The following is a 27205-nucleotide window of genomic DNA, read 5'->3' as shown; positions in this document are numbered from 1 at the left end:
ACGAGCTAAGTTCAGCTATGCCGGCAGCCATTCCACGCCACTGATCAATGGCGCCCAACTTTTCAGACGATCGTGCACTGACGTGCAGGTACGGCATGCAGCATTCGCGCATCATATTGGCTCATCGTTCTTTGCGCGCATTAGAAGCTGCCGTATCAGATCTTCCGCATCGGCAATGTGCTGATCCTTCATCTGACATTCAAGTTGCTCGAACAGACCAATATCACACGAAGGCAGGAGCTATCGAAGGAACGACACCTGCCTTGGTTAATGCCCTTTCACCGATGGCCAGAGTCGCCGGGTATCAGGGCCGGGATGGCCCAAAGTGGAGTCTTCAGCTACGCTGATTTGGATCGATACTCAGAGCACTCCTCACCGTCACGCTATTGCATCCCCATCTTGCAAGCTCGGCCTCTGACAAACTCTCGAAAGAAGTTCAAGTGGAGCTCTCGCCCGTGGGCTGTCAAAGCCTTCCTGACTCGCGGCCCACTCACACATGCAACATACAAGTACGACTTTCAATCTCAACTAGCACTTCCGCGATATCGATCGACCTGTGCTACTTCCTAAGCTAGCGGATTTCGAATGCATGAATTGCCTCACTGCAGGACATGGCTTTAGGAAGCACGCATCGTGTATACAAATGTCCTACAATGGGCATCAAGTCGCTACACATACTGTCTCAGATTTGCTAGAGACACCATGTGGCAAGGCCCGGACGGCTGGTAATTGTAAGGCCCGTGTCAAGGTACCCCAAGTTCGTCGCTGACGGTCGTAGCGTACCACAAGCCCTCATCTCACCGGTGCTGGACGGGTGAAAAAAACGACTATCCCTTAACGCTGAGCAACGGTTGGGGGCCAAGGATCGATCATGGGGAACAAGGTGTACGGTGGAGCGTCCAAATCTGAACTGAGTTCGTCATACAAAGTCAATTTGGAGACGACTTGATCCCGAACCAGCGAAAATCAGAGTCTTGGCTCGAGCATGCGCAAGCGCGGACGACGGTTTCTACTTAGCGCACTTCCTATTCTGGTCACTGGCTTTCCGTTTTGTCAACACTCCACGCTATCGTCCGGATGCTTCTCGAAGTGCTCGGTGGCTCTTTGGACGGACTTATGATTTCCGGCCGCGAATCCGCGATCGTAGCTCGATCACAAGGCTTAAGCATGGTCTACTTTGAATTCTTGGTTAACTTTTCAGCAGAGAGCCCTTCAACTTGGGAAGCTAGTCAAATCGCCGGCGCCTTTCGCTCACCAGGACGCCGCTTGACATTCGATATATGTAGGTAGCTACGGTAGCTGCGATTGAGGGCCCATCCTCTCGTGTTGCCATCGTTCTTGTTCTTTGCACCAACTTCATTGCTCTCCTATCGTTGGGCGAGACATTGCAAAGCAACCTTTTCACTTTCTTTCCTCCACTGGAACTTCTGAATACGAGGCTATCGACCGAGGTCACCAGACCACAAAGCACTCTCTTCTATAAGAGCTTATCGCCGCAACAAACGAGCACTCAGCGATCCAAAATGGGTCTTCTATCCTACATCCGCCCTAACAAGGCAACAAAGGAAGAGCCAGCACCAGTCGTGGACGAAAAGCCACAAGCAGTCACACCCGCGAGCCATTCTGCGTCTCCTAGCACATCCGGACACAGCAGTGGATCATGGTCAAGACCGTCATCAATAGCGCCCGGAGATGGCTTCCGAGGTTCCCAGGACATGAACGATCTGAAGTGCGATGTCATGGTCAACTGGCTTTACCAGCAGCAGATGGAACGCCTTTGGACTTCAGGCGGCATCGACGAGGGAGTGGTTTTGAAGAAGTCGAAAGCTGCTTACACTTGCTGTCCGGCTGATATCACGGAAGAGTCAAATGGCTTCTTCAAGGCGGTCGAGACTCTAAACGTTCGAGTGAGTTTCTTGCCCGTGCACAATATCGTGGACCGCACTGACAGTGATCAGGTCGCAATGACTGTCAACACCCGTGTGATCAAGCTCTTCCTCCACAACAACCAGCGTCCGTACGTTCCTCTCAAGAACGGCCTGCGCCTCCAAGTCCTCCCAAACGTCTCCTACCTCCCTCGCTGCCAAAAGCATCAGTTCGCCGCCTTCATCGCCGACCGCGGCCTTCTTGTCGTCTGGGATGACGAACCTCGCCATCTCCTCGACCGCGCACACAAGATCGAAAAAGCTCTCATGGAAATGATTTGGGATGATGACATGGGAGCAGACGAGAAGAAGGGCGCTGGCGTTGACGTCAACGAGCTCGGCTCGGAAGACGGCGATGTGGCTGAATTCGGCGACGTCGAGAAACCACGCCCGATCATGCTTTGGCAATCGATACTCTGCGCTGCAACACTTCTGCTCTCGGTCTTCTGCGTCGGACTCGGTTATCGCAAGCTTGCCATTGAGGTCTTCGTCGACGGATCGTACACACGCTTGGCCCTTGTGGCCGTATCTCCTCTACAGTTCTGGCTGGGCTTGTTCTTCTTCCAATCCATCATCAGCAACGCCGCTCAAATCTTCGGCCCAATCTCGCAGATCACCGCCAACACCAAGTTCTACTCCGGAAAGAGGTCGAAGAGGCTCCGTCGCGATGCGGGTCCCCTGCCTCATGTCACCATTCAAATGCCTGTCTACAAGGAAGGTCTCACTTCTGTCATTGAACCGACCGTTCGCTCACTCAAGGCTGCCATCTCGACATACGAAATGCAGGGCGGCACTGCCAGCATCTTCGTCAACGACGACGGCATGCAGGTCATTTCCGAGGAAGACGCTCGCGCTCGCCAGGACTACTACGACGAGCACAACATCGGCTGGGTCGCTCGTCCCAAGCACCAACCGAAGCCGGAGGAGGGCGTTGCCCCATTCATTCGTCCCGGTAAATTTAAGAAGGCTTCCAACATGAACTACGCCCTCTGGGTCAGCAACCGCGTCGAGGAAAAGCTAGCTACCGTGCAGCGTCTCGAGGGCTGGACACAAGAAGACGAGGCCGAAGCCTACCGCGATGCCATTACTGAAGTTGTCGACGAAGACGAAGGCCGCACCTGGGCTGATGGCAACATCCGTATGGGCGACTACATCCTCCTGATCGACTCCGACACCCGCGTTCCCGCCGACTGCTTCCTCGATGCCGTCTCCGAGATGGAGCAATCTCCTCAGGTCGCCATTGTTCAATTCTCTTCCGGTGTCATGAACGTCACAGATTCCTACTTTGAGCGTGGAATCACCTTCTTCACATACTTGATCTACACCGCCATCACATTCGCCGTGGCAAACGGTGATGTCGCTCCTTTCGTCGGTCACAACGCCATCCTCCGCTGGTCCGCCCTGCAAGCCATTGGCTACGACTGCAAGATCGATGGCTACGAGAAGTTTTGGTCCGAAGAGACAGTGTCCGAAGACTTTGACATGGCCCTCCGCCTCCAGACCGCTGGCTACATCTGCCGGCTTGCCTCCTACACCGGCGACGGCTTCCAAGAAGGTGTCTCTCTTACCGTGTACGATGAACTTGCCCGTTGGGAGAAATACGCCTACGGCTGCTCTGAACTCATCTTCAACCCATTCCGATACTGGCTGTTCCGCGGCCCATTCACTAAGCTCTTCCTCCGCTTCCTCGTATCTTGCATTCCTCTCGCTTCCAAGTTCACCATCATGGCATATATCGGCACTTACTTCGCCCTGGGATCCGCCTGGGTGCTCACGCTCGCCAACTACTTCCTGGCCGGATGGTTCACCGGCGCCCTGGACCACTACTACATCGACAGTTTTGAGATCTACTTCGGAATCATCATCATCTTCTCCGGAGTCGGCAACTTGGCTCTCGCCATCTACCGCTACCGTACTGGCGAGAAGCCCCTCATTCGTGGCATTATTGAGAACTTCTCCTGGGTGCCACTCCTGTGTATCTTCTTGGGAGGCGTCTCGCTGCACGTATCGCAAGCTCTCCTGTCCCACCTCTTCAGTATCAACATGACTTGGGGCGCCACGAGCAAGGAAGCCGAGAACACTACTTTTTTCACTGAGCTTCCCAAGGTCTTTCGCCGTTTCAAGGGCACGCTGGCCTTTGTCATTGTTTGCGCGACTATGATGGGAGTCATGGCGACGATCGCTCCGCCATTCTGGCAGATTAGGGAGTTCATTGCCATCTTCCCATTGAGCACGGTGTGCGCAGGACATCTGTTGCTACCAGTTTTGCTCAATCCTGGATTGATGAAGTTCACATTCTAAGGGACTCGCAAGACTATACAACTACGCACCATGATCGTGCCGTCCGTTCTGTCCAGTCTTGAATTTTATAAAGATAGATATAGATATGCAGAAATCGAGCGATCTTACTGCTACATACACTCCACCGCTGTCATGATCTCTCTTATGAACAGAGTATCAGTAGAAGTATGGCGCAATACGTGTATGAGTGGATGTGCGGTGGCATTGCGAGTCTTCACACATTATTTCTGATGCGCAGCTCAGTGGATACGGAGTGGCAGATCTCGTTCGAGTGATGGTCGGAGAGATTACGGGATGGGGATGTCGGGACCGCCATGGATTCCGTTCAACATCTATGCCTCCTTTGTCCGATCAGCCAATGCCTGTTTCTCGGCCTCCTTCTCCGCCTTCTTCTCCGCTAGCTTTGCCAACTTCCTCTCCGACTTCGTCCCTCTTCCATCCTTACTACCCGCTCCCTCCTTCTCGCCCTCAACACTCCCATTTGCCTCATGCGCATTTTTCGTGGGCGCGGCAGCCGGCTGGGTCGGGCTCGGATTGCCCTTGAACTCCAATTTTCTCTGTACCATGTACGATCGCATGATCTCGTCCGTAACCGCTTCTCTTCGCTTTTGAAATTCCGAAACGAACTTTTGCAGCTCTTGGATGCACCTTGCCTTCATCTCTCCTGTCAAAAGCTCACCACTGCGGTATTTCTTGTACAAATCTTCCAGCTCAGCATCATCTTCGAGGAAGTACGACAAATACGTGTAAGCAACATCGACATCTGGGTTGCCGCCGAGCTTCCGCTGCTCCTCCATCGTCTCCTGTCCGCCGGAGAAAGCGTGTTTATTGATCTTGTTTTTGATTTGAGAGGGTGTGTCGGACATGAAAATGGCCGAGTTGGGATCCGAAGCACTCATCTTTCCGCCGGGTCCTTGTAGTGCCGTCAAGAACTTCGAAAGAATCAAACATGTCTTCGGGTGAGGGTCGATCATGCGATCGCAGCGGTCTCGCAACATTCGGAAGTAGGGCTCTTGATCGATGGCGCAGGGAATCAAAGTTGGAATCTTGGAGAGAGGCTTGTGCCTCCGTATTGCTGAAGGATCATAGTTGGGAGCCCGGTAGTCTCTGTAGCCAAAAAGCTCTGGGTATGAAGATGGGAATGCAGCCACACACTGCTTTGCGCCGTATTCTACCAGCCCAACATTGCTGCTGCCGTTGAAGCCGAAGGCTCCCTGTGCTTGGTTCACTGTGACGAGAGATCCAAATTCCGAAATGTTCATGTAAAAGTGTCCGCCCACGAACTCATAGTCGCTGTAGATAAAGGTCTTCTTCGGGTCGAAACCTAGCGCAATGATGTCCTTTGCATTGTCGTGTGCGAATTTGAGAAAGTCCTCCGGCGCAGTGCCCTTCGTCTTCGCGCCATTGTTCTTGTTGCGTGTGTGGAGGAACTTCTCGTCGTCTGTCAACATAATGACCAATGGCACATCGAACATCTCTTGCAGCTCTTTTGTAAAGAGGAACGGTACCGTGTGTCCCAGATGCATGCTTCCGCTCGAAGGTCCTCGCCCCGTGTACAACATGAATGTGCCATATTTCTCGTATACATCCAGGATCTTGTCGAAGTCGCGGTGGGAGAAGAAGAGCTTTCTTCGCATGAGACGATGCGCTGGCTTCCCTGTGACTTGCTCGAATCGTTTGAGGTGCTCTTCAGTAAGAGGTTGGACTCCAAACTCGGTGATCAAACGGTCGTAATCGATGGCCTTGACGTTGCCTTGCTCGTCCACGCCTCCAGATACGTTGTAGGGATCGATCTGTTGTACTTCTGGCTTCTTCTCCTCTGCCTTCTCTTGCACAGCTGGCGGCGCTCCGACAGCTTCTGTGGAGGCCATTGTGGGAAGAGTGTGTGCAGGTGAGGGTCCAAGTTATTCGCGCCTTTTCAAATCCTCTAGTACTTGCGGTGCGCCGTTGCAATGTGTCGCGAAATATTGTGACTTGCCTCTTGTGAAGCTCTAGAGTCACTCCAAAGGCTCGTGAAACTGCCCCCACCAAACGTCGGCCCTTTGTTTCTCCAAAGGCCGATGCCAAGACAAGGATCTCGCCACGGGTCTGCAGATGCTCGCGTGCATCCAAGGATTGTGCCTAACGCATGATGCCCATTACCAACTTCTCCTCCATCCAAACATCCTTCTCCATCGACACAACACCCTCAACGCCATACCAAGGAAGCTTGCATCGTCTACACTCCTCTCGCCCGGTGATGCCTCTTACACCAACAACGAGGCAGCCCGCGCAACAATGGTGAAATTTTACTCGACCACCTACGATTACGACTACGGCTTCTCCGCCGTCACACTCGCCTACTTCCTGCGGTATCCCAACCCATACAGCCGCCATGTCGCATCGACCGACACCATCTCTCGACATTTCGACCCGGAAACACAACGCTTGACGACCGTACGACTGCACGTAAAGCGCTCTCGAATCCCTGCTCCGGTGCTCAAACTTCTGCCAAAAGCCACTCTAGGCGCCAACGAGGACGGCAGCACGCAGAGCTTTATCCTAGAGAAGAGCGTGGTGGACGTCCAGCAGGGATGGATGCACACGGACAGCCGCAATCTGGATTGGAATAATGTTCTCTCCGTCATCGAGCGACAGACGTATCGCAGGCCCACTGCGGGTGTCGGAGCAAACGAGGAGCAGCGAACAGACGTGGACGTGAGCGTGACTCTCAAGAGCCGGATCGGAGAGCAAATTCGAAAGCGCAGGCAGCGATGGGGACAGCAGGCCACAGCGACATCGGTCATGGGAAACCCGGAGAAAGAGATAGTTGAAGACGAACCCGTTCAGCCCGGCTGGTTCAACTCCTGGACTTCTGGAGCCATTCGATCCGCCGTCGAGACCATCAGTCTGCAGCGTACTGAGAAGAGCCAGCCGAAGGCTCAGAAGGGCATGTCCGTTGTGCTAGCTCGCCTGCGCAATGGAGGGCTCGAAGGTGTACTGGAGGGAATGCGTGCCGACAGAGAGGTGCAAGTCTAGGATGGTGGTATGCAACAAGGGGCCCCGGCGGAGAGGATAACGAAAGAGCGTGGCGTTGAGATTTCTTTTAGCGTGGAGTTGGCAGGTTTGTTTTGATTGAAGGTCCACACCTTCATTTTTGATCTGTTCGAGTATGGGAATCGAAGAATGGACCTGTAAGATGGGAAGGATGTACGTGTAGTGTAGCTTTCACAGAGGCCCCAAGCCTACGACAGGATGACCTCTCCTCTTGATATAACAACACTTCTATCGTTCCCGTCGTCTCTATGTGCTCATCACAATTCCATTTCGGCCTACGTCCTTCTTGCTGAGCGACCTCCCCTCCAGCGAATCCATTCGCGACACCACACATTCACAAATCCTCCACCTCCTCCGGCACACCAGGCTCAACAACCACCTTCTCAATCAACTGTAACGTCGCCCTCAACGGCAGTCCAACAACATTATCAAACGTTCCCTCGATCTTCTCCACAAGTATACTACCCACGCCCTGAATGCCATACCCGCCCGCCTTATCCGCGCCCTCCCTCGTCTTCACGTAACTCATAATCAAATCGTCGGTCACATTCTCATCGAACTTGACTTGCGTCTCTTCCACACATGTCTCCATTGCATACCCGGGATCCATCAGACTGTCCAACGGCGCCATGACCACGACTGCAGTATACACTTTATGCCAGCCAGAATTCTGGTCGCGCAGCATGCGCAGCGTGGCAAAGTGTTCCTTTTCTGACCGAGGCTTTTCAAGGATCTGACCCATGTGCGTCGCTACGACGGTATCGGCTGCTATGACTAGGACCGGCTCGCCTTTGACCGTGTCGTCGATTGTGGATGTGTAGACATGGCGAGCTTTCTGCTCGGCGGTCTGGAGCACGTATTCGAAGGGTGGGAGGGATTTCGAGAGGTTCTCGGGGAGGGTCGAGGGGACAATTTCGAGGTTCGTGAGGCCGATCTGGTAGGATTTAGTGGCTTGTTGGGTAGAGGAGCTGCGGTACAGGGTCCACTTACCTGACCGAGTAGTTGTCTCCTTCGAGGCGACGCTGAAGCGAGGATAACTCGTTTCCCGCGTATCATCTGTAGGGCAGGCAGTTCCAAGGGAAGTGGCGGTCGTGGACCATTGGGTCGTGCACCGGTCGGCGGATTTGGTGACGGCGAGCGCTTCTCGCCATCGTATGCGGGTGGAGGCTCCAGTGGAGTCTTCTCGTCGACCATCTTTGCGGTGTGATATTGGAGGAGCAATGCGGTCCGCCAAAAGTGAGGATTGACGTAGCTTCGCAACTTCCTTGCTGGGTCTAGTGTGCGGGTGTGACCGCGCGGCACTGTTCACTTTCACATGCATTGACAATACATTGGCGACATCGAGATGGAGCTCAGGTAGTGGATAGTGCTTCTTCAGCTCGATCTTCAGAACTAAGCTGAACATCTTGGTTTGTGTTCGATGCTGTCAACTTTCAATGGTTTTTAAAGCTACCGAACCATGGGCAAGAAACTGCTGGTCTCCTGATAGCTTCTCATAGCATCTTTCCAGCGAAACACGATCGACCATCACTCAATCCCGCACCATCTCCGCCTACCTCCTCACGGAACTCGCCCCCGGCTGAACATGCCTCTCCCTCTCACCCGTCTTAGCCTGCCGCCTCCTCTTCACAGGCGTATAGACTTCGTTGAAATTCATCACCACCGCCAAAAACCGCATATCCACATCCGGTTGATACGCCAGATCACCCAGCAGGACATTCACTCTCGCGCGGAAGTCCACGCCCAAAGCCTTCAGCCTGCCGCGGATTTGCTCCAGCATATTTGTCTCTACTCCGGCGCCGTCCTTACCCAACGGTAGAAGTTGCGGCAGAGGAGAGTCGGCATCTTCCCTGCCCTTGCGTCCAGTCGCATATGTTGGCGAGTCCATCAATTCATCTTTCTCCGTGATGCCCCACCGTCCGGCTTTTGTTCTCGTCTCGATCATCGCTTTTCTCTCCTGTCCTTTCGTGAACTCGGCCACACTGTAAGAGTACAACCCGTCCACGGCCTCGCGATAGCCCAGCATCAACTTTAGCAACTCGTGTAGTTGAGCTGTGAAGTCCACACTCGCCCCACCACCGCCGAGCAATCCTTTTCTTGTGATGGATTTCAAGTAGGCAGTGTGTGCGCCAATGAGGGTGTCTAGCGTCGCTCCAGGTTGTCTCATAGCAGTCTGCAACCCTTCCCATCCAGCTTCGATGACTTCGAACAGGATATAGTATTGCAGTTGATCGACGAAATGGACCATTTCCGCCAAAGCACCACGAGCGAGCTTCCAGTCTTTACCCACGGTATCGCTCACAGCAGCGAGCACGCCTCGGGCACCCGTCTGGACTCGCCGCCAAGTTGTCGACAAAGCGAACTCCACACGCTTGACGCGCCACAGGAAGTTGAAGACTTTGAGATATTGCTTGCTCGCCCAAGGCGTGACGATGACGTCCAAGGGTGAGTCGATACGGTATTCGAGCGTGAAGACGTCCCAGCCAATCTCGCCATGACTGAGTTCCAGCATGCGGGCGTCTAGTCGGCGGAGGACGTCGGGTGGGGAGTGTTGGGCGTTGGAGTTGCGGATAGCGTGTTCGAGCTGGGCTGTCAAGGTATGGCGGTATTGGGAATTTGCGGGTCGGTCAAGATTGGAGGCTAGAGACTCCATGAGGAGGGCGATGAAGTCGCCTTGGCCGAGAAGGAGGAATTTCTTCAGGGCGAGGAGGTGCGAGAAGAGGGCGAATTTGGTTTCCATGAGGGAGATGAGGCGTGCCATGACGGTTTTGTAGGCTTCGTCGATGCTGCTGGAGAGATTGGCGGTATCGCCATATGACAGTTCTTTTGAGGCCGACTTACTGTAAGACTCGACCCAGGCGCTGTCGCCGCAGCCGTGGCGGATGAAGTTTAGAGACTTGCCGATGAGAAAGACACGGGTTGCAAAGTCTGGAGTCATGATCGAGGGAATCATGCTTTCTTGCAAGCGGTATTTGTGCTCCCATACGCTCGTGGCTCCACTGTCTTCGTGATCCGGGTTCTCGTATACCAGAAACTCCTGGTATGGGTCCTCAAGTTCTCCGTCATAGATCCACGCCCGTAACATATTGTAGAACGGCCGTGTGATTTGGGTGAGTAATCGCTCAGCGAATGTATGCACGAATGGGTCTCCATGGGAAGAAGAGAAGCTGTGTATCAGACTGATCAGCTCGCCTCCTTTCTTGGCCTTCGAGGACTCCACAATCACGCTCATTAGTCGAAGACCAAGTGTGGCTTCTCTCGTCCACACCACGCATCTCTTCAATGTCACGCCCGTCTTGCCAATCCCGCCATGTGGTAGCTTCTCGTCCAGCTGCGCCAGCGCTCTTCGGATCTGTCCTTCGAGGGTAGCGACCAGGCCGAGATATGATCTCAGCTCCACTCCAATCGCTGATCTCAGACTTTGACCCACCAGACCACCCTCGTTGCCCTCCACAAACTCTGCCAGTGATCGGTATAGTAATGAGGGCTCGGCGAGTGTATGCAGAAGTGCTATGAGCGGCACAGGCAGAGTAGGCGGTAGTTTCAACGACTGCTTATCCACGAACTGTAGATTCGTCGACGACAGTCCTTGTAATGTGAAAGGCAAGTCTCGCAATAATGCTGCTTCTGATGGGTCCAGCTCATCTGCTGACCTTCTCGTGGTGGTATCTGGCTGGATGTTGTCCTCTCTCCTGTTCCTTTGCGGCGGAGGCACGGTGGGCTTCTCTCTTCCCGGCGGGAGGACTGGCGGTTGCGCTGGACTCCCTACTCCTCTCGCGGCGGGTACTTGATTCAGACCGTTTCTCGAAAACGCATCATCGAACGCCTCATTCCGCGACTCATACCCTCTCCCGTTGTCCCTCCTCAAGTCCGCCTTCTTCTCCTGCCTCTTTACATATCTCGCGTCTATATCATCCCGCTCTTCCTGCTGAGGCTCCTCATCGACCTCCATCGCCTCTCCACTAACCTCCTCCTCCTCCCCTTGTCCTTGCTCCTCTCCTCCACGATCCTCACTCATCTTCAACAAAAACCACAGAATCCCCCACTTCCTGCCCAGAACTGGCTGTGCCACCAACCTCTCGTACAGATTCGAAAACCTCCCCTCATCTGCATCCTCCCTTCCATCCGTTCGTAGTCTCCGTCTGATCAGTTCCGCTACGAATCCCACATCTTCTCCTTCACCAGGCGCTTGTCCTTCTCGGTCCGCACGGGCGATTTCGTCGACGGCAAAGCTATTTGCTTCATCCCAGCGTTCGTCGGCGGACTCTTCTGATTCGTGAGGTGCTTGGGGTGGGACGAGACGTTCCAGAAGGGACGTCAGAGCGTTTTCGACTCGGGTTTGACGGGTTGAGGGAGTCGTGGGAGGGTGGTGAGGTGTCGAGGCCATAATTGGGGTGTTGCGTTCTTTGCGGAAATGAGGTGGCTGTGTTGCGACGTGAGGTCTTGCAAGATGTGGTGAGAGGTAGAGATTGGCGCATTGTGGTTTGGCGGTCAAGGGTGTCTCGTCAGTCCATTCCGTTTGGGTGCGAGGATGAACCAAGGGAGGCGTGCGAAGAGGCGTGTGGTGCTGTGCGGTATGCTGTGTTGTAGTAAAACAAACTGGGTACGGCAGCTGGCGTGGGACGCGATTTGCTTGATGTGACGCGCTGTGAGGGTCCACTCACTCAGGTGGGGCATCTACAACAACGACATGTGCAAGACACGTCTGAACATTTTGGGATGTATGCCACATCCTCTCAACTCGAACGTTTGGCGACAAGTCACAGCACAGTTGAAGAGCATTTTGAATATGTAGGTGATTCATCCCGGTTAGCACTTCTTACCATAACATAAAGAGCTGTATTTCCCTTTCCATTCCAATATCATCATGTTGGAGGACTCTGCGTCTAGACAATGGTTCAAGTGCCAGATCCCCTTCCGAACGCCAGAGTGAACGCGAGCGTAATCCCTTTGTGCAACCCTCACCACGCCGAAGGCAATAATAAAACTCAAGAATAAGACGTATTCGTCAACGCGCATCGCCTCCTGGTTCTATCCTCTCGTCGCTGATACTAGTCATCGTTAACTGATCACTTGTGTATCCGACTCCTCCATACGCAGCTCCATTCGCAACCTCACGATGATCGACAGCAGGAAGCCCAGTGGCGGGCGAACTGGACATGGCGAGGAGTTGCCTTGCGCTCTCCAATTCAGTGAGTCCGCTGTCGAGTCTGCCTCTCGATGGTGTCGTGGCCGGGTGGTTGATGACTTCAGAACTCGGGGACGCGAAAAACTGGCCTGCAGAGGGTGCCTATCTCCTCTGCATCGACTGTTGCATTCCTTGCTGCTGCATGCCCTGGCCCATCATACCGTACGGATTCGCGTAATGTTGCTGCGCATCGCCGGCGATCTGCTGCATCGCCAAGCCGGAAATGCCTTGTGCCTGGGAAACGGGACAATCCTTGTGCGCCATGAGTAATGTCTTCAAGCCGACAATCTCCTCGCGGAGTTGGGTGACCGTCGCGGCAAGCGCATCGTTCTCTGTACTGAAGATCTCGACCTTCTGTTGCAGGTTCGCGAGCCATTGCTTTTTGCGTTGGCGACACTTCAGAGCGGCAACGCTGTGATGAAATTAGCCAATGGTCAATCTCGACAAAGCATCATTCCGACTCACCGATTCCGCTCAAGGAAGTTCTTGCGCTTCTCCTCATCGGTCATCTTGCGACCATCCTCATGCGTGTCGTTCATTCCATCGTCTTCATCCTCTGGCTCTTCGGACATGGCCATACTCGCGCGTTGCTTCTTGCTTGCCGGACCCTTCGCAGGAGCCTCCTCGGTTTTTCGCTTGCCATTAGCAGCCTTGCCGGTCGATCCCTTCTTGCCGCCGCGACCATTTCTCGTCTGCGGTTTCTGATCTCCATCATCCGAGTATTGGCCCTCTCCGCCGTCAGTGCTACCGCCCGACATGGTTCCAATGCTCCCCTTGCCTCTTGTGTCGTGTGCTTGTTGCTGTTGCTGGTATCCCTGCTGTTGCTGCTGTTGGATGGGGTAGTTGGAGTTGCTGCGTTGCTGTCCTCCGGCTTGCGCAAGCATGAACAGCCCGTTGGCTGCGTCGTTGGTCTGATGAGATCCAAAGGGATCTTGGTTGTCGTGTTGCGGTTGCGATGTGTTGTTGTTGTTGTTGTACGATTTGCTGTCAAGATCGGGTTGAATGTTGGGGTTCTGTTGCGGTTGGGTAGTCGCAGGCTGTCCGAGGTTGCTGTTATAACTATTGACCTGGTTCTGAGCACGAGCGTTCATAGCCGTGCGGTGGAAGTCGAGAGTACCCGGTGTTGCGCCACCGTTCTGGAGTTGGTTGTACAAGGCCTGAGAGTTTGGTGATGGCTGCGGGAACATGGACCCGCCACCACCAGGCGTCAGACCAGTTCGAAGAGACGACTCGTTGGGTGTCGGGAAACTACCGGCAAAGTGGTGGTCACTGTTGAAGTAGTCGTTAGACCCTGTCGGGCCGGTAAGCATAGCAGGACTGAGTGGACCAGAACGAAGGGAGCCCGGCCAGCCAGGCGTGATCCCGGGAAGGAGGGATGCCGGCGATGTGAGACTGGTCACGCCGGGGAGCTGTGTCTTTCCAGGTGTCTCGACGGGATTGCCGAAGGCGTTCTCGAAAGGATTGGGTTCCTTGGACAAGTGAGTGGTGCTTTGCTCGCCGAATAGTTCGCTCTCGCCGTTGCCGTTTTGATTTGGTCTCGGTGGCGGCGCAAGAGGCGCATTAGCAGGAAGAGTTGCTTTGACGTCGGTGTCTTCAGGCGACTTGACGGTGAGCACGGGCGCGGCTAGGATTGGCATGTTAGTATATGCATTGACGGTGGGTGGTGGAGGACAGTTGCGCGAGCGCGTCGAGTCGCATTCATGATGAGGCAGTGTAGGATGGGTCGCGGAAGGAATGCTCACCTGGCTTGACTTCTCCGCTGGTTGGCGCTTCCTTCTTTTGGTCTGGTAAGGATGTCAGCTACCGTTGTGGTGGTAAAGTGGACGCGTTATTGGCGGCGTGAAGTGTCGTGAAGCCATGAACGATGACGTCGCATGGATCATTGTCGTCGACGACGAGGATTTGTTCTTCGGAAGGGCAGGGAAGCAGTGAAGTTCAAGACGGCATAGCAACAGCGACAACGTACCTAACGAATTGCGTTTCGACGCCGGCGAGCCAGTCTGACTCTTGTTGGTCAGGTGCGGAGAGTTGTTGTTGGACCTCGAAGCGACAGCGGCCATTGTGTCGGGTGTCTGATGGGCAAGAGGCGGGATGGCTGTTCCTTCTGGCGATGACGGATGATGTTGATGATGTCACGGCCGGTGTTGCCCAGGGCAGGTGCGGTTTCGAGCTCGGACGATCACTTTTGTTCTCTCCTCTGATGTACAAGCCAACTCCCGGTGCACAATATTCTCTTCCTTTTCACACACGATCGTTGTTGACGACAGTGGTTTCGATGTTTTTTGCGCCTACAGGAAACACATTTGGTCAGCAATATTCGGTACTCGCCATTCGACGACCGCGGTAGAAGATGTTCTGGCAAGCCGTGGTCGAGTCTGAAAGGGTGGCGAATTGCACCCCGTCCCACGCAACGGCGACCTTGCTCGACCACTTCCTCACCGGACCACCCGCGCAAGCTGGAAACAATGCATCAACATACCTCTGAAGATGATATCTCGACAGGCGTCTATGTCTGAGATGTTATGTTTGTGACGCGGTCGATGTGTGCAAGCCTGGGGTTTGGCGTGACGTATTCGCTGCTGGCTGCTGCTGAGACACCAAATTGCGACAAAGAGTTGCGCGCGCGCAGAGATGATGAATTTCGCGACGACAATGAATGTCTCCTTCGTCGTCGTCGTGTTGCGTTGCGGTATAGCCAAGCCCCTGCGACTTCACTTCTGGCCTCCTGGTCGATCCTTTCTGGGTGGTGATGGTGGTACTACGCGACCTGCAGTTGTCCAGTTTCTGCTGCGCGTGACGACGATGATGCTGATGAAGGAGAGTGACGAAAGAAGGTGACGTAGGAGGGCAGGCTTATTATTGAATGAAGAGAGCAAAGCTTGCCGCGCTTCGTCAGCACTCGGGGCGCTTGGACTTTTTTGGTCTGCACGCGACTCCTCTCCTCGGCAGCTACTGCCAATACCTTATTAGTTCTAAGCAAAAGACACTTTTCCTGGTAAACGGTACAACTGCGATCTCGCGAGAATGCAGCGATGGCCGAAGGATCGACGTGCTGAGGATACAGCATGAAAGTCTCCTCTATTCGATATGGTCTCACCATGCGAGACGGTACTGTCTCTCATGCCCCAGAGACTGCACACCTGTCTCCGTGTGATCCCGGCGATGGAAACAACCTCAGAGATTGCCTCTTCACGTGACCCGTGATGTCGATCTCGATCGCACCCGGTCCGATCTTCCACTTCTACCGCGCGTTTCCTCGTTGGACTTCTTCGTGAGCTGTATTCCTCACAGAGCAAAGCCAGCTTCGCCTTGGTCGAATGCAAGCCCAACGAGTGTTTCTTTTACATGTCACCATTGGTACGGTATGAAGCGATGCGACTCTCGACGAACGAGAGAAGAGATCGGTATCTCGCTGGCAGCTGCAGACGTTTGTAAGAAGAAAAAAACCAAGGCAGTCCGTGTAGCCGACCGGATGCGGACGGAGCGATCGTCTAATCTTGCAGCCGCGGACTCAGCTCCTCAATCCTAAGGTAAATCAACTAGCGCAGTGAACGACTACGGCTCCCTCGAGAGCCAGCTTCAAGTCGCTCCAGAGGCACCCGAAGAAAGGTAGCCAGATGCAGAGGCATCAGGAGAAGAATAATGCCTAAGCTTCGATGAAGTTGTGGTAATGCCATGCCGCGATACCTCCGCAAGAAACCCATGCAGCCTTGACTGACCCGCAGAGAATACTCATGAACCGCTAGGTCTCAGGCCCTGCTATTCGAGCTCACGGCCTTCGTACTCTGCATCTCCAAAGGAAAGTCGGAGAATGGTCGACGCAGTTCTCGTTTTGACGGAGTATTGCTGTGTGGTGGAGGCGTCAGTTGAAGGTGAAGCAAGCGAGAATGAGGCAAGGTATCATGTTCATGTTCTCATCTATATCGCTACTTGTTGTTTCTCATCTATGTCTCGCAGTCTGCGTATATCGCACCCAACTCTGGTCTTGCTCGAGCATCGCAAGCCAGATCGCTTAAAGTCACTCGCACAGTCTTCAATGTCGTTCATCGCCATGTCCATCCTCTCATCCTCACAAGCTCCAAGCCTCGTACCATATCCCGTTCACTCCTTCTTTTCACCTGTCACCATCCTCCTGCTCCTCTGCTCTCCCTTCACCTCACCTCTCACCACTCCACCGCGTCTCTCCCTACCTTCACGTTTGACCCTCGCATCAATCCTCTCCCTCTGATTCTTCCCACCTCTGACACCTCTCTTCCTCTCCTCTCCATCTTTCTTTGCCTCCACCTCCACCGTCTTCTCCTTTACCTTGAAGCCCACGGTAGGCAATGGAGCATGTCTCGACGCCAGTAGCCCACTCGCACCACTCGCATTCGCCTGTCTCATCTCCTCAATCAAGTCTTGAAGTGGAACGGCAGTCTTGGGCTTATCGGAGCCATCTGCGATGGAATTGATAGGCTTCGTGGTGTCTTTGCTGTCTTGACGACCGCGCGGTTTGGAGGTCGACGCGGTGCGAGTGGGAGTTGAAGAAGGAGAGGATGTGCGACCAGAGGCAAGGGACATGTTCTTGTCACGCGAGAGACTGGCGATGCGGTGATGGTGATGAGCAGCGATGTGATGAGCGGGAGACTCGCCTCGAGGCACAAAGATTTTGGCGGAGTTGAAGCTTGTGCTTCGATCGTGTCCAGGTGCCTTACTGACTGTGTGATCTGGCTTGGCAATCGAGCTGGCCTTGGACTCAGGTGAGGTGCTGGGTGTGAAGGCAGGTGTCTCGGCCGTCGATGGTTTGATGAAAGTCGATGCGATGCTGGAAGGAGGAGAGGGAATCAGAGGAGCGAAGTCGATGAGGAGATCTGCTGTGGGCGGAAGCGACGTGGTAGTTGCGATGGCAGAGTGCTTATGACCAGATGCTGGCGTGTTGGGACGAGCGGGAGGTGTTGTTGGCTTGAGAATGGTGCGGTCGCCGACTTTGATAGCCGACTCTTTGCCTCCTTTCGCATTCTTGGCTTCAATCTCACTGGCTTCCCCATCGGCATCTGACCCTTGACTCCAAGTCGACGATGAAGAAGAGGATGAAGAAGAAGAAGAACACGACTCCTGCCTCGACTTCTGCACAATCACCGGAGGAGCAGTCAGCCACTCTCCCACATCCTGTACTTTCCCAACCCTCCTGTCTCCACCCAGCTTCACAGCACACTCCCTCTCCGCCCACCACCGCGGCACATTCCAGATCCCAATCTCCTTCAACTTCTCCCTGGCAGGCATCTCATGCTTGAAGCGACAGCCCTGCTGCTGAAAAGCGCAGTCGCCGTGTAGAATCCAGTACGTGCAGAACTCTTTCTTGTCCGGGTCGGGCATCGTGCCGGAGGGCGGGACATGGGTGAAGGTATTGGTGGGGTTGGGGCGGTAGTTGAGGCGGGAGGCGGCATTGGCGCCGGTCTGAGAGTTGAGGATGGCGTTGAGGGCGGTGTCGGCGTCGGAGACTGGTGGAGCGGGAGTGTTGCGGCGCCAGGAGGTGGCAGTTGAGCTGGGTGGAGGCGTAGATCGAGGGTTGACGGACGACTGCTGGCGACGGTGGCCCGCGGCCTCGGACACAAGCTGCTGAGGCTGCACTGCATCACCCGGTGTGGCCATGGTCATTTGGAGACCTTCGTCCTTCTGCACGACCTTTTCATCGTTTTCAAGAGCGAACAGACCACCGCTGACTGGTGCCGCTCCAACATAGTGCATGCCATACGTCTGATCCGGAGTCAAGACTCTGGATGCGTGGACGAGCTTGACGGAGAGTGGCAGTTCGTCAACAGGAATGAGTGCCACAGGAACATTGCCCGGACGAGTGATGAAGTAGACGAGTCGAGGCTGCTGATGAGGAAGGGTGGATGGTAGGTAGGAGGGAAGGGGTTGGTGTAAGCTTGTGGAGTTGGCCATGTTGATCTTGTGTCGTCCTGCAGGTGTGCTGTGTATTAGATTTTCGTGGACAGTAAGAGACTAAAGTCTTTTTGTATCTCAGTGGTATTCGTCTGAGTACGAAAGGAGGTATTGCTCGGTGTACAATAGTTGGCACCAAGTACCAGGCGGTCAACGCCATTGATATACCACATTGTATCTGCACAGGTAGCCAATTTGCTTGATGATTGTGATTGGCGCCGATTGTCTGTCGATGGAGCAAGCTTGTTGTCTTGTCTCAAACGAACGTATACTTGCTTGTACTGTGGTGGGTGGAGGCAGTTTGTCGCATGTGCTAAAGAAATGCAGCAAACATCTGTGCATTCCTTTGTGCTGCTCAAACCGGAGTGATGGTCCACTTGCGTGAATGTGCTGGCCAAGCAAAGAGGTTGGCCTTTCTTGCAGAGTAACACGGACGCTTGCGTCGACCAAGGGCTCTGCCGACGGGTTCGTGCATGACTGGAGACATGCTGTGAGATCTGAGCATCAGTGGTGACACATCCCAGCATTTGGGTGATTGACCACATCCAGAACTTTGCAGACGTCCAGAATCGGATCCCAGGCAGCTAAGATGTTCAAGCTGCCGTCGCATGGCCGTTGTCAAACCTAGAGCCTCGACCGAACCCAATACAAGAAACCTCCCTTGGATGCATTGACCGCCTGCCAACACTGCACTCCTTCTATCCACCGATCGTCAACCCAGACGTCAGTCTCTCCATCCTCATTCAGCCTCACCATCTGCTTCACATCTTTCGTCCTCCACAGATCAGGCATCTTCTCTCCCTTCACAAACTTCGCAAAAGCCTCGTTCCATGGCCTCAGGAGCATCTTTTCCTCCTTTGTCAGTCCATCTTTTGAGTCGATGCCCCAGAGCCAGATTTCCATATCTGATGAGTGTGTCACTCCCCAGTCCGTAGGTAGATTACATCCACTCGTCCTCCAATCAAATCGATATCGAAACACATCCTCTCCATATCTCAGTCCTCCTCTGTCCAATGCCTCATGAAAGCCTCGTTCCAGAGAATGTACCTGCATGTTGGCATATAGTTTTCCAAAGGCATCCTGCCAATCTCCCGCTTCGTGAGGAAGGGACCTTTTGTCTCCGCAGTAAAACGACATCAATTTGCTCACCACCTCCGGCGGGTAGTCCGCACACAGTCTAAGCTTGACAGCGTCATACGTCGAGGTGACCGGAGGTCTCCAAGCAGCGTACAGGGCATGCTCGTCTCGACATTCGCCGTTTAACAACTTGATTCCCCGTCGCTTCATGCGGCGGGCGAAGTCTCCGGTATTGATGGAGTGGACCAGGGACTTAGATATGAAGGTACCGTCTGAACAGGCTCTGAATTCACTGATCTGAAGAGAGTCTTGGGCGGCAATTATGTCCCTAGGTGGGAGAGCTCGGAGGCGTTGAAGCTTTTCGTGAGGAAGGAGAGCCAGTGGAATGTCGAGAGTGGTCAACAATTCGTCGAACTGCGCTTGGTGCTGCGCTGTAGTTCGAGGCTGGACTGAAGAGTGTTAGCCTGTATCGAGCATTATGGTCCACGACCAGCTTACCTCCAGGTGAATTCGACCACATGATCGCCCGCTTGATAATAGCTTTGTGGTCGGGAACGAAGTATAACTCATGGGCGAGTTGTTGAAACGTGCTGTGAGACCCAGCGCTATACCCACCCACAGTGATCTCATCTGGGTTCCCGCCAAACTCGGAAATGTGCTCTGCCACCCACTCTAGAGCAAGTCTTTGATCCCAGAATCCCTGATTACCAACAGGCTCTCCGTTCTCCTGAGCTTCCAATTCGAGCTCTTTGCTCGATATGAAGCCGAAAGCATTCAGCCTATAGGCCGGTGCCACGATGATGGCTTTGAACGCGGAGTTCAGTAACGGAGCCATCTTGACCGGGTCGAAGTTCGGTGCTCCCCATTGTAGAAATCCTGTCAGACATGTTAGTGATGTCCTCAAGCATACTCGCTATGAGCTCTTGACATACCGCCGTGAATGTAGAAGAAAACCGGCCAACCCCCACTAGGCGCCTCTCCGCTGGGAATATACACATTCAGAAACAAACAATTCTCATCCCACAACTTCTCATCAGGTGGACCTAGCCAGCCGGGCTGCGGACAAACACCTGCAACGCGATTGTACCTCCCGGGACTCGCTTTGGTGCCATAGCGAAAGTCTCCAGGAAGTCTTCGCGGTGCTCGGAAGCGATATTGTGCCACGGGTGGCAAGGCGTATGGAATGCCGCCGAAAAAGGTGAGCGCAGTTTGAGACGTTGATGCGTCGGTGAAGGTCAGGCCTTCAAGATGGCCGAGAGAGTTGGAGTACAGGAAGTAGGGCTTCTGCTCAAGCTCAGGTCGTGGCATCTTTTACCGTGGGAAGATGACAGTTCGTGCGGTACTGCTGCGATACTACTTCGGCTTTGCAGTCTCTTCGTCAATGTATCGCAATTTTCGAGAAGGACATGTGTGGAGGTTGCGAAATCGTAGATGCCAGGTGGTGGTTATCAGAAACACCGGCCGGTCAGGAAGTGGAGTTCGCTGCCCGACCTCGGATGACATGGAAGCGACTCGTGACCACGGAAATGAATATACGACTGCAATGATTTGCAAACATCTACAGTAATGGCGCGGAGACACTTTGTCATGATGGACAAAAAATGGCGTTCGCGCCGATTCCGTTGGCCTTTGTGGTAAAGCTCTCAAGCCCAAGTACAGCAAGACCCAGCTCCAATGGAGATCTCAACGGGACTCGACAAAGGTTCGAAACTTCACTACTCTCGGAGCAAAGGCACCTCTTGCTCATGTCCAAATCGCGCCCCATGTCATCTTCCCTCGACGAAACGGCACAACTTCCACCGACCCACTCTCACTGCGCAGAATCTCCGCGATGGCCGCCGAGCATCGACTCAGCGTGATTCTCTCCTTCTTCTCGTCCTCCACCTTATAGAACGCCCGTCCGTAGTTGCTGGTGAAGTTTTCCAGCTTCTCAATAGTCACATCGTCCGCATCCAGCACGCCCAGGTCGACACCCAGCTCGAGTGCATTGACAACAAGTCCCACAGCATGAGGTTGAGTGAAAACTCCGGCCGCAACTTTGTCGCCGCGCTTCGAGATCGCAGGATGAGGTGCAGAATCCGTTCCCAAGAAGAACTTCGGATCGCCACTGATGACAGTCTTCAGAAGTGCACGGCGATCTGAGGGATTTTTCGCTACAGGTTTGCAGAAGCAGTGTGGATCCCCAGCCCAGTCGTCCACGGTCAAGAACATATGATGAGCAGTGATCGTGGCCGCCACATTGTCACCGCACGACTTGACCGCCTCGATGGCAGCTGCGGAGGTGCAGTGTTCCAGGATGATCCGCAGTTTAGGAAAGCGGCGATGCAAGTCAAGAAGTGTGGGGAGGAAGGCTTCTTCGGCATTGAGGACTGTGATATCGGCGCCTGCTGAAGGTGGGAGCTCGCCGTGGAGATTGAGCACCATGTCTTCCTTCTCCATCTGCTCGAACACCGGATAGAACTGCTCGTACGATAGCACGCCATCAGTCGAGTTGGTCGTGACACCGTGCGGGTAGGATTTGATGCCGGTGATGCCTTTTCTCTTCGCCTCTACGACGGTCTCCGGCTGAATGTTCGGGTGAAGGTAGAGTGACATGAGGAACTTGACATTCGGTTCCAGCTCTTCCAGGCGCTCTTTGTAGTCCAGAGCGTGTTTCACGGTCGTGATCGGAGGGACCAGATTAGGCTGAAGAAGTCAGTCCGACTCAATGTTCTTGCGCAGAAAATCCTCGTACCATGACGAAGACGGTATTGGCACCTCCCTGGCGAATGGTTGGGCTGCGAACTGTCAGTCATGCTCCGCAATGATCGTTGGGATAGAAATTGCTCACACGACAAGCTCCAACATGTCTCCTTCTCGCAGGTGGACATGCATGTCTGCCGCCGCAGCCATCTGCACGCCATTGAACTTTTCCAGCAATTCCTTCGGCGCCATGATGTCGAAGAGGTAATCAGGCGTTCATCGGAGAACCGACCTCGAAGGATGAAGCAGTCGGCAAACACAATCGCGTTTATCCGAACTTGCTTTTGGCGGTCGTCCAAGTGTGGCTAAGAATCTTCGCCAGACAGCCGGTTACAGACCGGATATCTCTATATCCGGATGACATCCGGAATTCCGGAGTCAGCAACGGAGCATCGGGTATCTCTCTCCTTTACATGCATCTTCCATGCTACAACACGATTCGTGACACGAGATGTCATGCCACCAAACCGGCGGCAAAATCCAGACAAGGACAAAGACATCCCTGCCATCAACTACGATGCTGACCTACGATGGAGACAGAAGCCGCTCACGCCAGCACAGCTGCTGGTCAACGACGTGCGCATGGACACGCTTCGGCCTGATCGCGGCGCCATGTTAGAGATGTGTGAGAGGGTACCATCGAGTATCGTACCGGAGACAGCAGCATACACACCGTCTGCGAGCTTGCTCCGGATCGCCAATGCCAACGCGAATCCCATCGAGAAACAGCGCCTCACGAATCTGGAAGAAGATTTTGGTTGGATGAGGCACCTCAGGCTGGAATCGCGCCAGCATGGCTTACAGAGCTCAAGCGAGTCCGCAAAGTGTCGTTGGATTCACTGCTCTTCCAAATTCCCAGAATACCTTCAAGGCTTCCTGTGGGCGTTGTCCGATGATCTGAACAACATCACAGAATCTATGCGGTTGCTTGATCTGGCGATACAACGACAGACCCGGTTCTCCAAGCATGGGAAATATTTTGCTCCGTTCTCTCAGACGCTGAGGCCACAGTCGATGAACGACGCAGCGAACGAGGATAGCGTCTACCCGATGCTGATATCTGTGCCCTTTCTGGACTGGACGATTAATGGTAGTACACCTCCGTTGAGGTTTCAAGTCGACAGAAGAGAGCGCTTTCTCTCCGCGAGGTCTTCCGCTCATGTCGTTCGCTCCATTCTGCAATACTTTTATCGTCTAGAAGACACCACAGATAGAGAAACCTCTCAAGTGTTTTCAAAACACAAGCCGTGGAGCACAAATCGCGAGCTTGATCTCAAGGTCCGACAGTGGTATGGCCACTACCCGTCCGGCCTCAACGTTGACGAAGTCTGGATATTGGCTGTTGACCCAGAGCACATTGTGACCTTCTCAAGCAATCAAAGTTGGAAATCTCGCTGGCCGCCTCTCCAACTCGCCTCCCGGATCTCCGATGTTGCATTCCGTGGCATCAGGAACAACTTCTTCAGGTCGAATGAGGCTACTGAGTACACCGCCATGACACATGCAATAGCCAGTCTTAGTGGTGCCGTGGGTATGCTCCACCGCAACTTTTGGCCCGACATGATACTCTGCTTGTCCGACCGCTACAGCGGTCATCTAGGTAATCTCCAATACCGTCTGCATCGCGCGCCAAGCACGAAGTTGGTCATGGACCTCATAGCTTGTCAGGAGGAACTGAATATTGTCATTCAAATCACGGAACAGCAGATTGACATGATCAGCGAATTGCAATCAATACTGGGCGCCATCAACCCGAAAGCAGATTCAGATTCAGCATCAATCACGAGTCGAACAGCGACATCTGTGCGGTACGGCGGGGTCAACGATCATGAAGCCCGGCGACTCATATCTCGACGCTCCACCTTCCGGCAACTTTCCTCCTCCCTGCTCCCTGATCCTGTAGCACAGCTCATCGATAATCTGGAGCGAGAATTGATTGACCTGCGCGACCTGCGAGATAATACGGACAGGCTGGTGAACAGAACAATCCAGTTGGTCAACATCCGTCTAGAAGATCATGGAAAAGCGATTCTAGTCTTCACAGTCGTCACGATCATCTTTCTCCCATTGAACTTTGTTTCTTCGTTCTTCGGCATTAATACCGCCGACATCCGCGACATGACATACAACCAGTGGATCTTCTGGGCTGTAGCGGTGACTGTCACGGCCTGTGTCGTTGGCAGTTCTATCTTGGTGGCCTTCTTCGGCGGCGATATCATGGAAAGATTGCACCTTTGGAGAGAAGGACGGAGATCTGATGCACGCAGAGAAGTGCAAATGAGCAATACGACCGTAATACGGCATAGATGATTTGGATGTGAGGTGACTGCGAGATCCAAGCATTCCTTGCCGCCAACACAGAAGCGGGCCAGTCTGTCTCCCGTCACATTCATGCTACCACCTCCACGCTCAAATCCTTTGGCCAATACGGCTGGTCAACGGCATTGCCTCTGGTTCCCACGTTGTACTTTAGCTCCACCTCGGCCTCGAAGCGAGCCACTGGCTTTGGCTGCACGAACGTCAAGCCCAAAGCTTTGGAGTGTTTCTCCTCGAAGAAGTCCGGATTGAACAGCACTTTCTCGTCGTACTCGTGGAGAAGGCCGAGCATGACTGGGATCGAATACGACATGGCGTGGTAGTTGTGAAATTGAGGAGATCCGTGGCGGCTCCAGACTTCTCGCCAAATGCTGGTCGGATACTCTGCAAAGCAAAGCGTATAAGGTCAGCGGATGTCGTAGACAATGTGGACTGGACGAAGGCCCCGGCGTCCGAGACAGTCTTGGACACTGGGGGCCTTCTGCACTTCAATTTCTTACCACCGACTGAGCGGATGAGCCATTGGGAGTAGTAGTTCAGCGATGCCTGTCACATCGGTCAGTCTTGCACACACTCATGGAATACTGGAAACTGACATTGACTCCGTAGGATCCGCCTTCTTCGGCTCGTTTGATAAGTGCGTGGAGCACGGACGTTGCGCCGATGAGGCCAGTGCTGGACTATTGTTAGCTGCTGGGATACGAGAAGTCCTGAGGATGTCTGACCAGTAGTCAGAGTTTGGGAAGACAGGAGTCACGGCTTCGTCAAGTCCCATCGCCTTTCCATACGCCAGTGATACACCGCAGCACTACCGCACGTGTCAGCTGCAGTTCTGGGGCCGCCCTACTGGAACAAGACTCACCGCATCGCTGATCTGCTGCCATCCACTTCTACCCTGCCACGGTCCATTCCAACCGTAGCAGTTCTCCTTCACATGGATGATGCCGCGACCACGATCCTTGACCAGTTTGAAGATGTCTTCTCGCGCTAGGCCGTACTTCTCCATAACGGAGGGTCGGTATCCCTCGACCACGACATCGGCGTCCTTGCTATCGAAAGATCAGCACCGTCTTTCTGGAGTCCTATGGGCGAAAGACGCACATGAGCTCGACGAGCTTCAACCGGTCTTCTTCATTCTTCAAATGCAGAGAAGTGTTCCATTTTCCCCAGTTGAGATCTTGATGCAATCCGGACATATCGGTGACGTGTGGTGAGGTAACACGCATCACGCTGGCACCCATCTCCGCAAGGCATCGTGACTTTGACGAGCAGTCACACGTCAGTCTCGTCCCCAACGCAACGATTGATGTAGGTCTACTCACAATGGTCGGCGCGGCAATAATTCTGGTCAGATCCACGATCTTCAGCCCGGCGAGAGGCCTGCTTGGCGATGATGGCATCGAATCATTCTCCGGCCACCAAGACGCGGGCTGGGCGTGAGTCTCTGACTTCTCCAGTTCATAAAGTCCAACGTGCGCATTTGCCTTGCCATGCTCAGTCTTCCAAAATTCTTCACTGGTGTAGGCAATCGTCCCCGCCTGGCGATACTTGTCGTTCATCAGGGTATCGAGCTCAGCCGAATCTAGCTTTCCAACGAGTTCCTGGAAACGAGCTGCGACGTCTTCATACTTATCGTCCGCAGCGCCTTCAAGGGCAGCACCGAGCGCGGTCTGGGTTGGTTCCGGATTCATGCTGCCGTGAGTATGGTAGAAGCGGCCATCCTTAGTTTTATAGATGTTGGTGGCAAGTACTCTCTGGATCGATGCGTTGGCCTTGTGGAGATCGGTGTTCTTTATGCCATACTTGCTCTCGATGGTCTTCGTGTCGCTCATTGGGAATGTCTTCGGTTCACCGTCCTCTACAACCTTGGTAAGGAATGGCGACATGAAGAACAATGAAGCATGATCTGTATTGATTTCGACCTTGGACAGCTGACATTGGTCTTTGAACTTCCTGATCCTGAGCACGTTCAGCATCGAGGCTTGAAAAGCGGTCAGAGCAGCCGCACTCTCGGCGAAACGCCAATTGATAGGAATGGTAGGCTGGTCGTTGCCTGAAAATGATACGAGCTTTCCGGCATCCTTAATCTCTTGTGGCAGAGCCGGGACGAGTGGATTGTTCAAGATGCCGTCCTCGAAGATCCTCTGGGCCTCGTTCGGGACAGAATAGCCCTGAGCGTTCCCAGTTACAGATCCCATCATGCAAGGCTTCAAATCTGTAAGTGCGCCGACTGCCCGGATCAGTGCTTGTGGCGATGATGTGGCAAAGTAGATGGCCTGATACTTTTGTTGCGCGTGTTGGTCCGGCAAGATCTGCACGATATAGTATGGTGCAACGCTGTGTTCAGCTGGTCTTCAGTCTTGTCACTTCTAGAGCTAAAGTAACCTTCGAGGCTTCAACGAAACCTTTGTAAATTTTCTGCTCGGTAAATGCTTGTCGAGGGGTATTCAATAAGCTCAGACGGGAGGGAAATACTTGCATTTGTCCTTCTGCCGACCCGCTGGCCTTTAGAATAAAGAGGGCAGAGTCGCAATGCTCGTGTCGCTGCGGGTCAAGAGACCGAATATCAGCCCCACCCCGCTTCCATCAGCTCACCTCGGAAAATGTTGGAGACGACTGTCACGACTCGCAATGCTGCTGCCGACAGTGCCAATTGCATAGCATCCCAAACATCCCAACCGTTACAACCGTTACA

General features: G+C 53.8%; 11 protein-coding genes across 11 annotated transcripts; 3 read left to right on the top strand and 8 right to left on the bottom strand.

Moving 5' to 3' along the window:
- Positions 1-1715: 1715 nt before the first annotated feature.
- MYCGRDRAFT_32555 (uncharacterized protein) lies at positions 1716-4226 on the top strand (the record flags this gene model as incomplete). Its single annotated transcript, XM_003857528.1, has 2 exons — positions 1716-1907; positions 1959-4226. 2 exons carry the CDS (start codon positions 1716-1718, stop codon positions 4224-4226), a joined length of 2460 nt encoding a protein of 819 aa, XP_003857576.1.
- Positions 4227-4558: 332 nt separating this feature from the next.
- On the bottom strand, positions 4559-6138 carry MYCGRDRAFT_65482 (tryptophan--tRNA ligase; the record flags this gene model as incomplete). Its single annotated transcript, XM_003856026.1, has 1 exon — positions 4559-6138. One exon carries the CDS (start codon positions 6095-6097, stop codon positions 4559-4561), a length of 1539 nt encoding a protein of 512 aa, XP_003856074.1.
- A 365-nt stretch (positions 6139-6503) lies between these two features.
- On the top strand, positions 6504-7496 carry MYCGRDRAFT_65481 (uncharacterized protein; the record flags this gene model as incomplete). Its single annotated transcript, XM_003857529.1, has 1 exon — positions 6504-7496. One exon carries the CDS (start codon positions 6504-6506, stop codon positions 7242-7244), a length of 741 nt encoding a protein of 246 aa, XP_003857577.1.
- A 100-nt stretch (positions 7497-7596) lies between these two features.
- MYCGRDRAFT_65477 (uncharacterized protein) lies at positions 7597-8456 on the bottom strand (the record flags this gene model as incomplete). Its single annotated transcript, XM_003856025.1, has 2 exons — positions 7597-8196; positions 8253-8456. 2 exons carry the CDS (start codon positions 8454-8456, stop codon positions 7597-7599), a joined length of 804 nt encoding a protein of 267 aa, XP_003856073.1.
- A 358-nt stretch (positions 8457-8814) lies between these two features.
- Positions 8815-11649, bottom strand: spc98 (spc98 like protein; the record flags this gene model as incomplete). The annotated part of the gene is made up of 2 exons (XM_003856024.1): positions 8815-11151; positions 11230-11649. 2 exons carry the CDS (start codon positions 11647-11649, stop codon positions 8815-8817), a joined length of 2757 nt encoding a protein of 918 aa, XP_003856072.1.
- A 734-nt stretch (positions 11650-12383) lies between these two features.
- Positions 12384-14942, bottom strand: MYCGRDRAFT_98304 (uncharacterized protein; the record flags this gene model as incomplete). Its single annotated transcript, XM_003856023.1, has 4 exons — positions 12384-12862; positions 12916-13463; positions 13518-14074; positions 14417-14942. 4 exons carry the CDS (start codon positions 14508-14510, stop codon positions 12553-12555), a joined length of 1509 nt encoding a protein of 502 aa, XP_003856071.1.
- Positions 14943-16551: 1609 nt separating this feature from the next.
- On the bottom strand, positions 16552-18375 carry MYCGRDRAFT_106974 (uncharacterized protein; the record flags this gene model as incomplete). The annotated part of the gene is made up of 1 exon (XM_003856022.1): positions 16552-18375. The coding sequence occupies one exon, from the start codon at positions 18373-18375 to the stop codon at positions 16552-16554; it is 1824 nt and encodes a 607-aa protein (XP_003856070.1).
- Positions 18376-18999: 624 nt separating this feature from the next.
- Positions 19000-20760, bottom strand: MYCGRDRAFT_35091 (uncharacterized protein; the record flags this gene model as incomplete). Its single annotated transcript, XM_003856021.1, has 3 exons — positions 19000-19901; positions 19951-20328; positions 20385-20760. 3 exons carry the CDS (start codon positions 20758-20760, stop codon positions 19000-19002), a joined length of 1656 nt encoding a protein of 551 aa, XP_003856069.1.
- Positions 20761-21647: 887 nt separating this feature from the next.
- On the bottom strand, positions 21648-22399 carry MYCGRDRAFT_102184 (uncharacterized protein; the record flags this gene model as incomplete). The annotated part of the gene is made up of 3 exons (XM_003856020.1): positions 21648-22137; positions 22187-22229; positions 22283-22399. Coding segments are annotated over 3 exons (636 nt in total), but the record flags the coding sequence as incomplete, so codon positions are not given.
- Positions 22400-22650: 251 nt separating this feature from the next.
- Positions 22651-24205, top strand: MYCGRDRAFT_89024 (uncharacterized protein; the record flags this gene model as incomplete). Its single annotated transcript, XM_003857530.1, has 2 exons — positions 22651-24002; positions 24187-24205. The coding sequence occupies 2 exons, from the start codon at positions 22651-22653 to the stop codon at positions 24203-24205; spliced, it is 1371 nt and encodes a 456-aa protein (XP_003857578.1).
- A 378-nt stretch (positions 24206-24583) lies between these two features.
- Positions 24584-26802, bottom strand: MYCGRDRAFT_65466 (uncharacterized protein; the record flags this gene model as incomplete). The annotated part of the gene is made up of 7 exons (XM_003856019.1): positions 24584-24894; positions 25011-25056; positions 25107-25185; positions 25236-25318; positions 25373-25559; positions 25612-25769; positions 25833-26802. 7 exons carry the CDS (start codon positions 26709-26711, stop codon positions 24584-24586), a joined length of 1743 nt encoding a protein of 580 aa, XP_003856067.1.
- Positions 26803-27205: the final 403 nt, after the last annotated feature.

Source organism: Zymoseptoria tritici, chromosome 1, assembly GCF_000219625.1.
Source record: "Zymoseptoria tritici IPO323 chromosome 1, whole genome shotgun sequence".
NCBI lineage: Eukaryota > Fungi > Ascomycota > Dothideomycetes > Mycosphaerellales > Mycosphaerellaceae > Zymoseptoria > Zymoseptoria tritici.
This window is presented reverse-complemented; position numbering and strand designations above follow the sequence as displayed.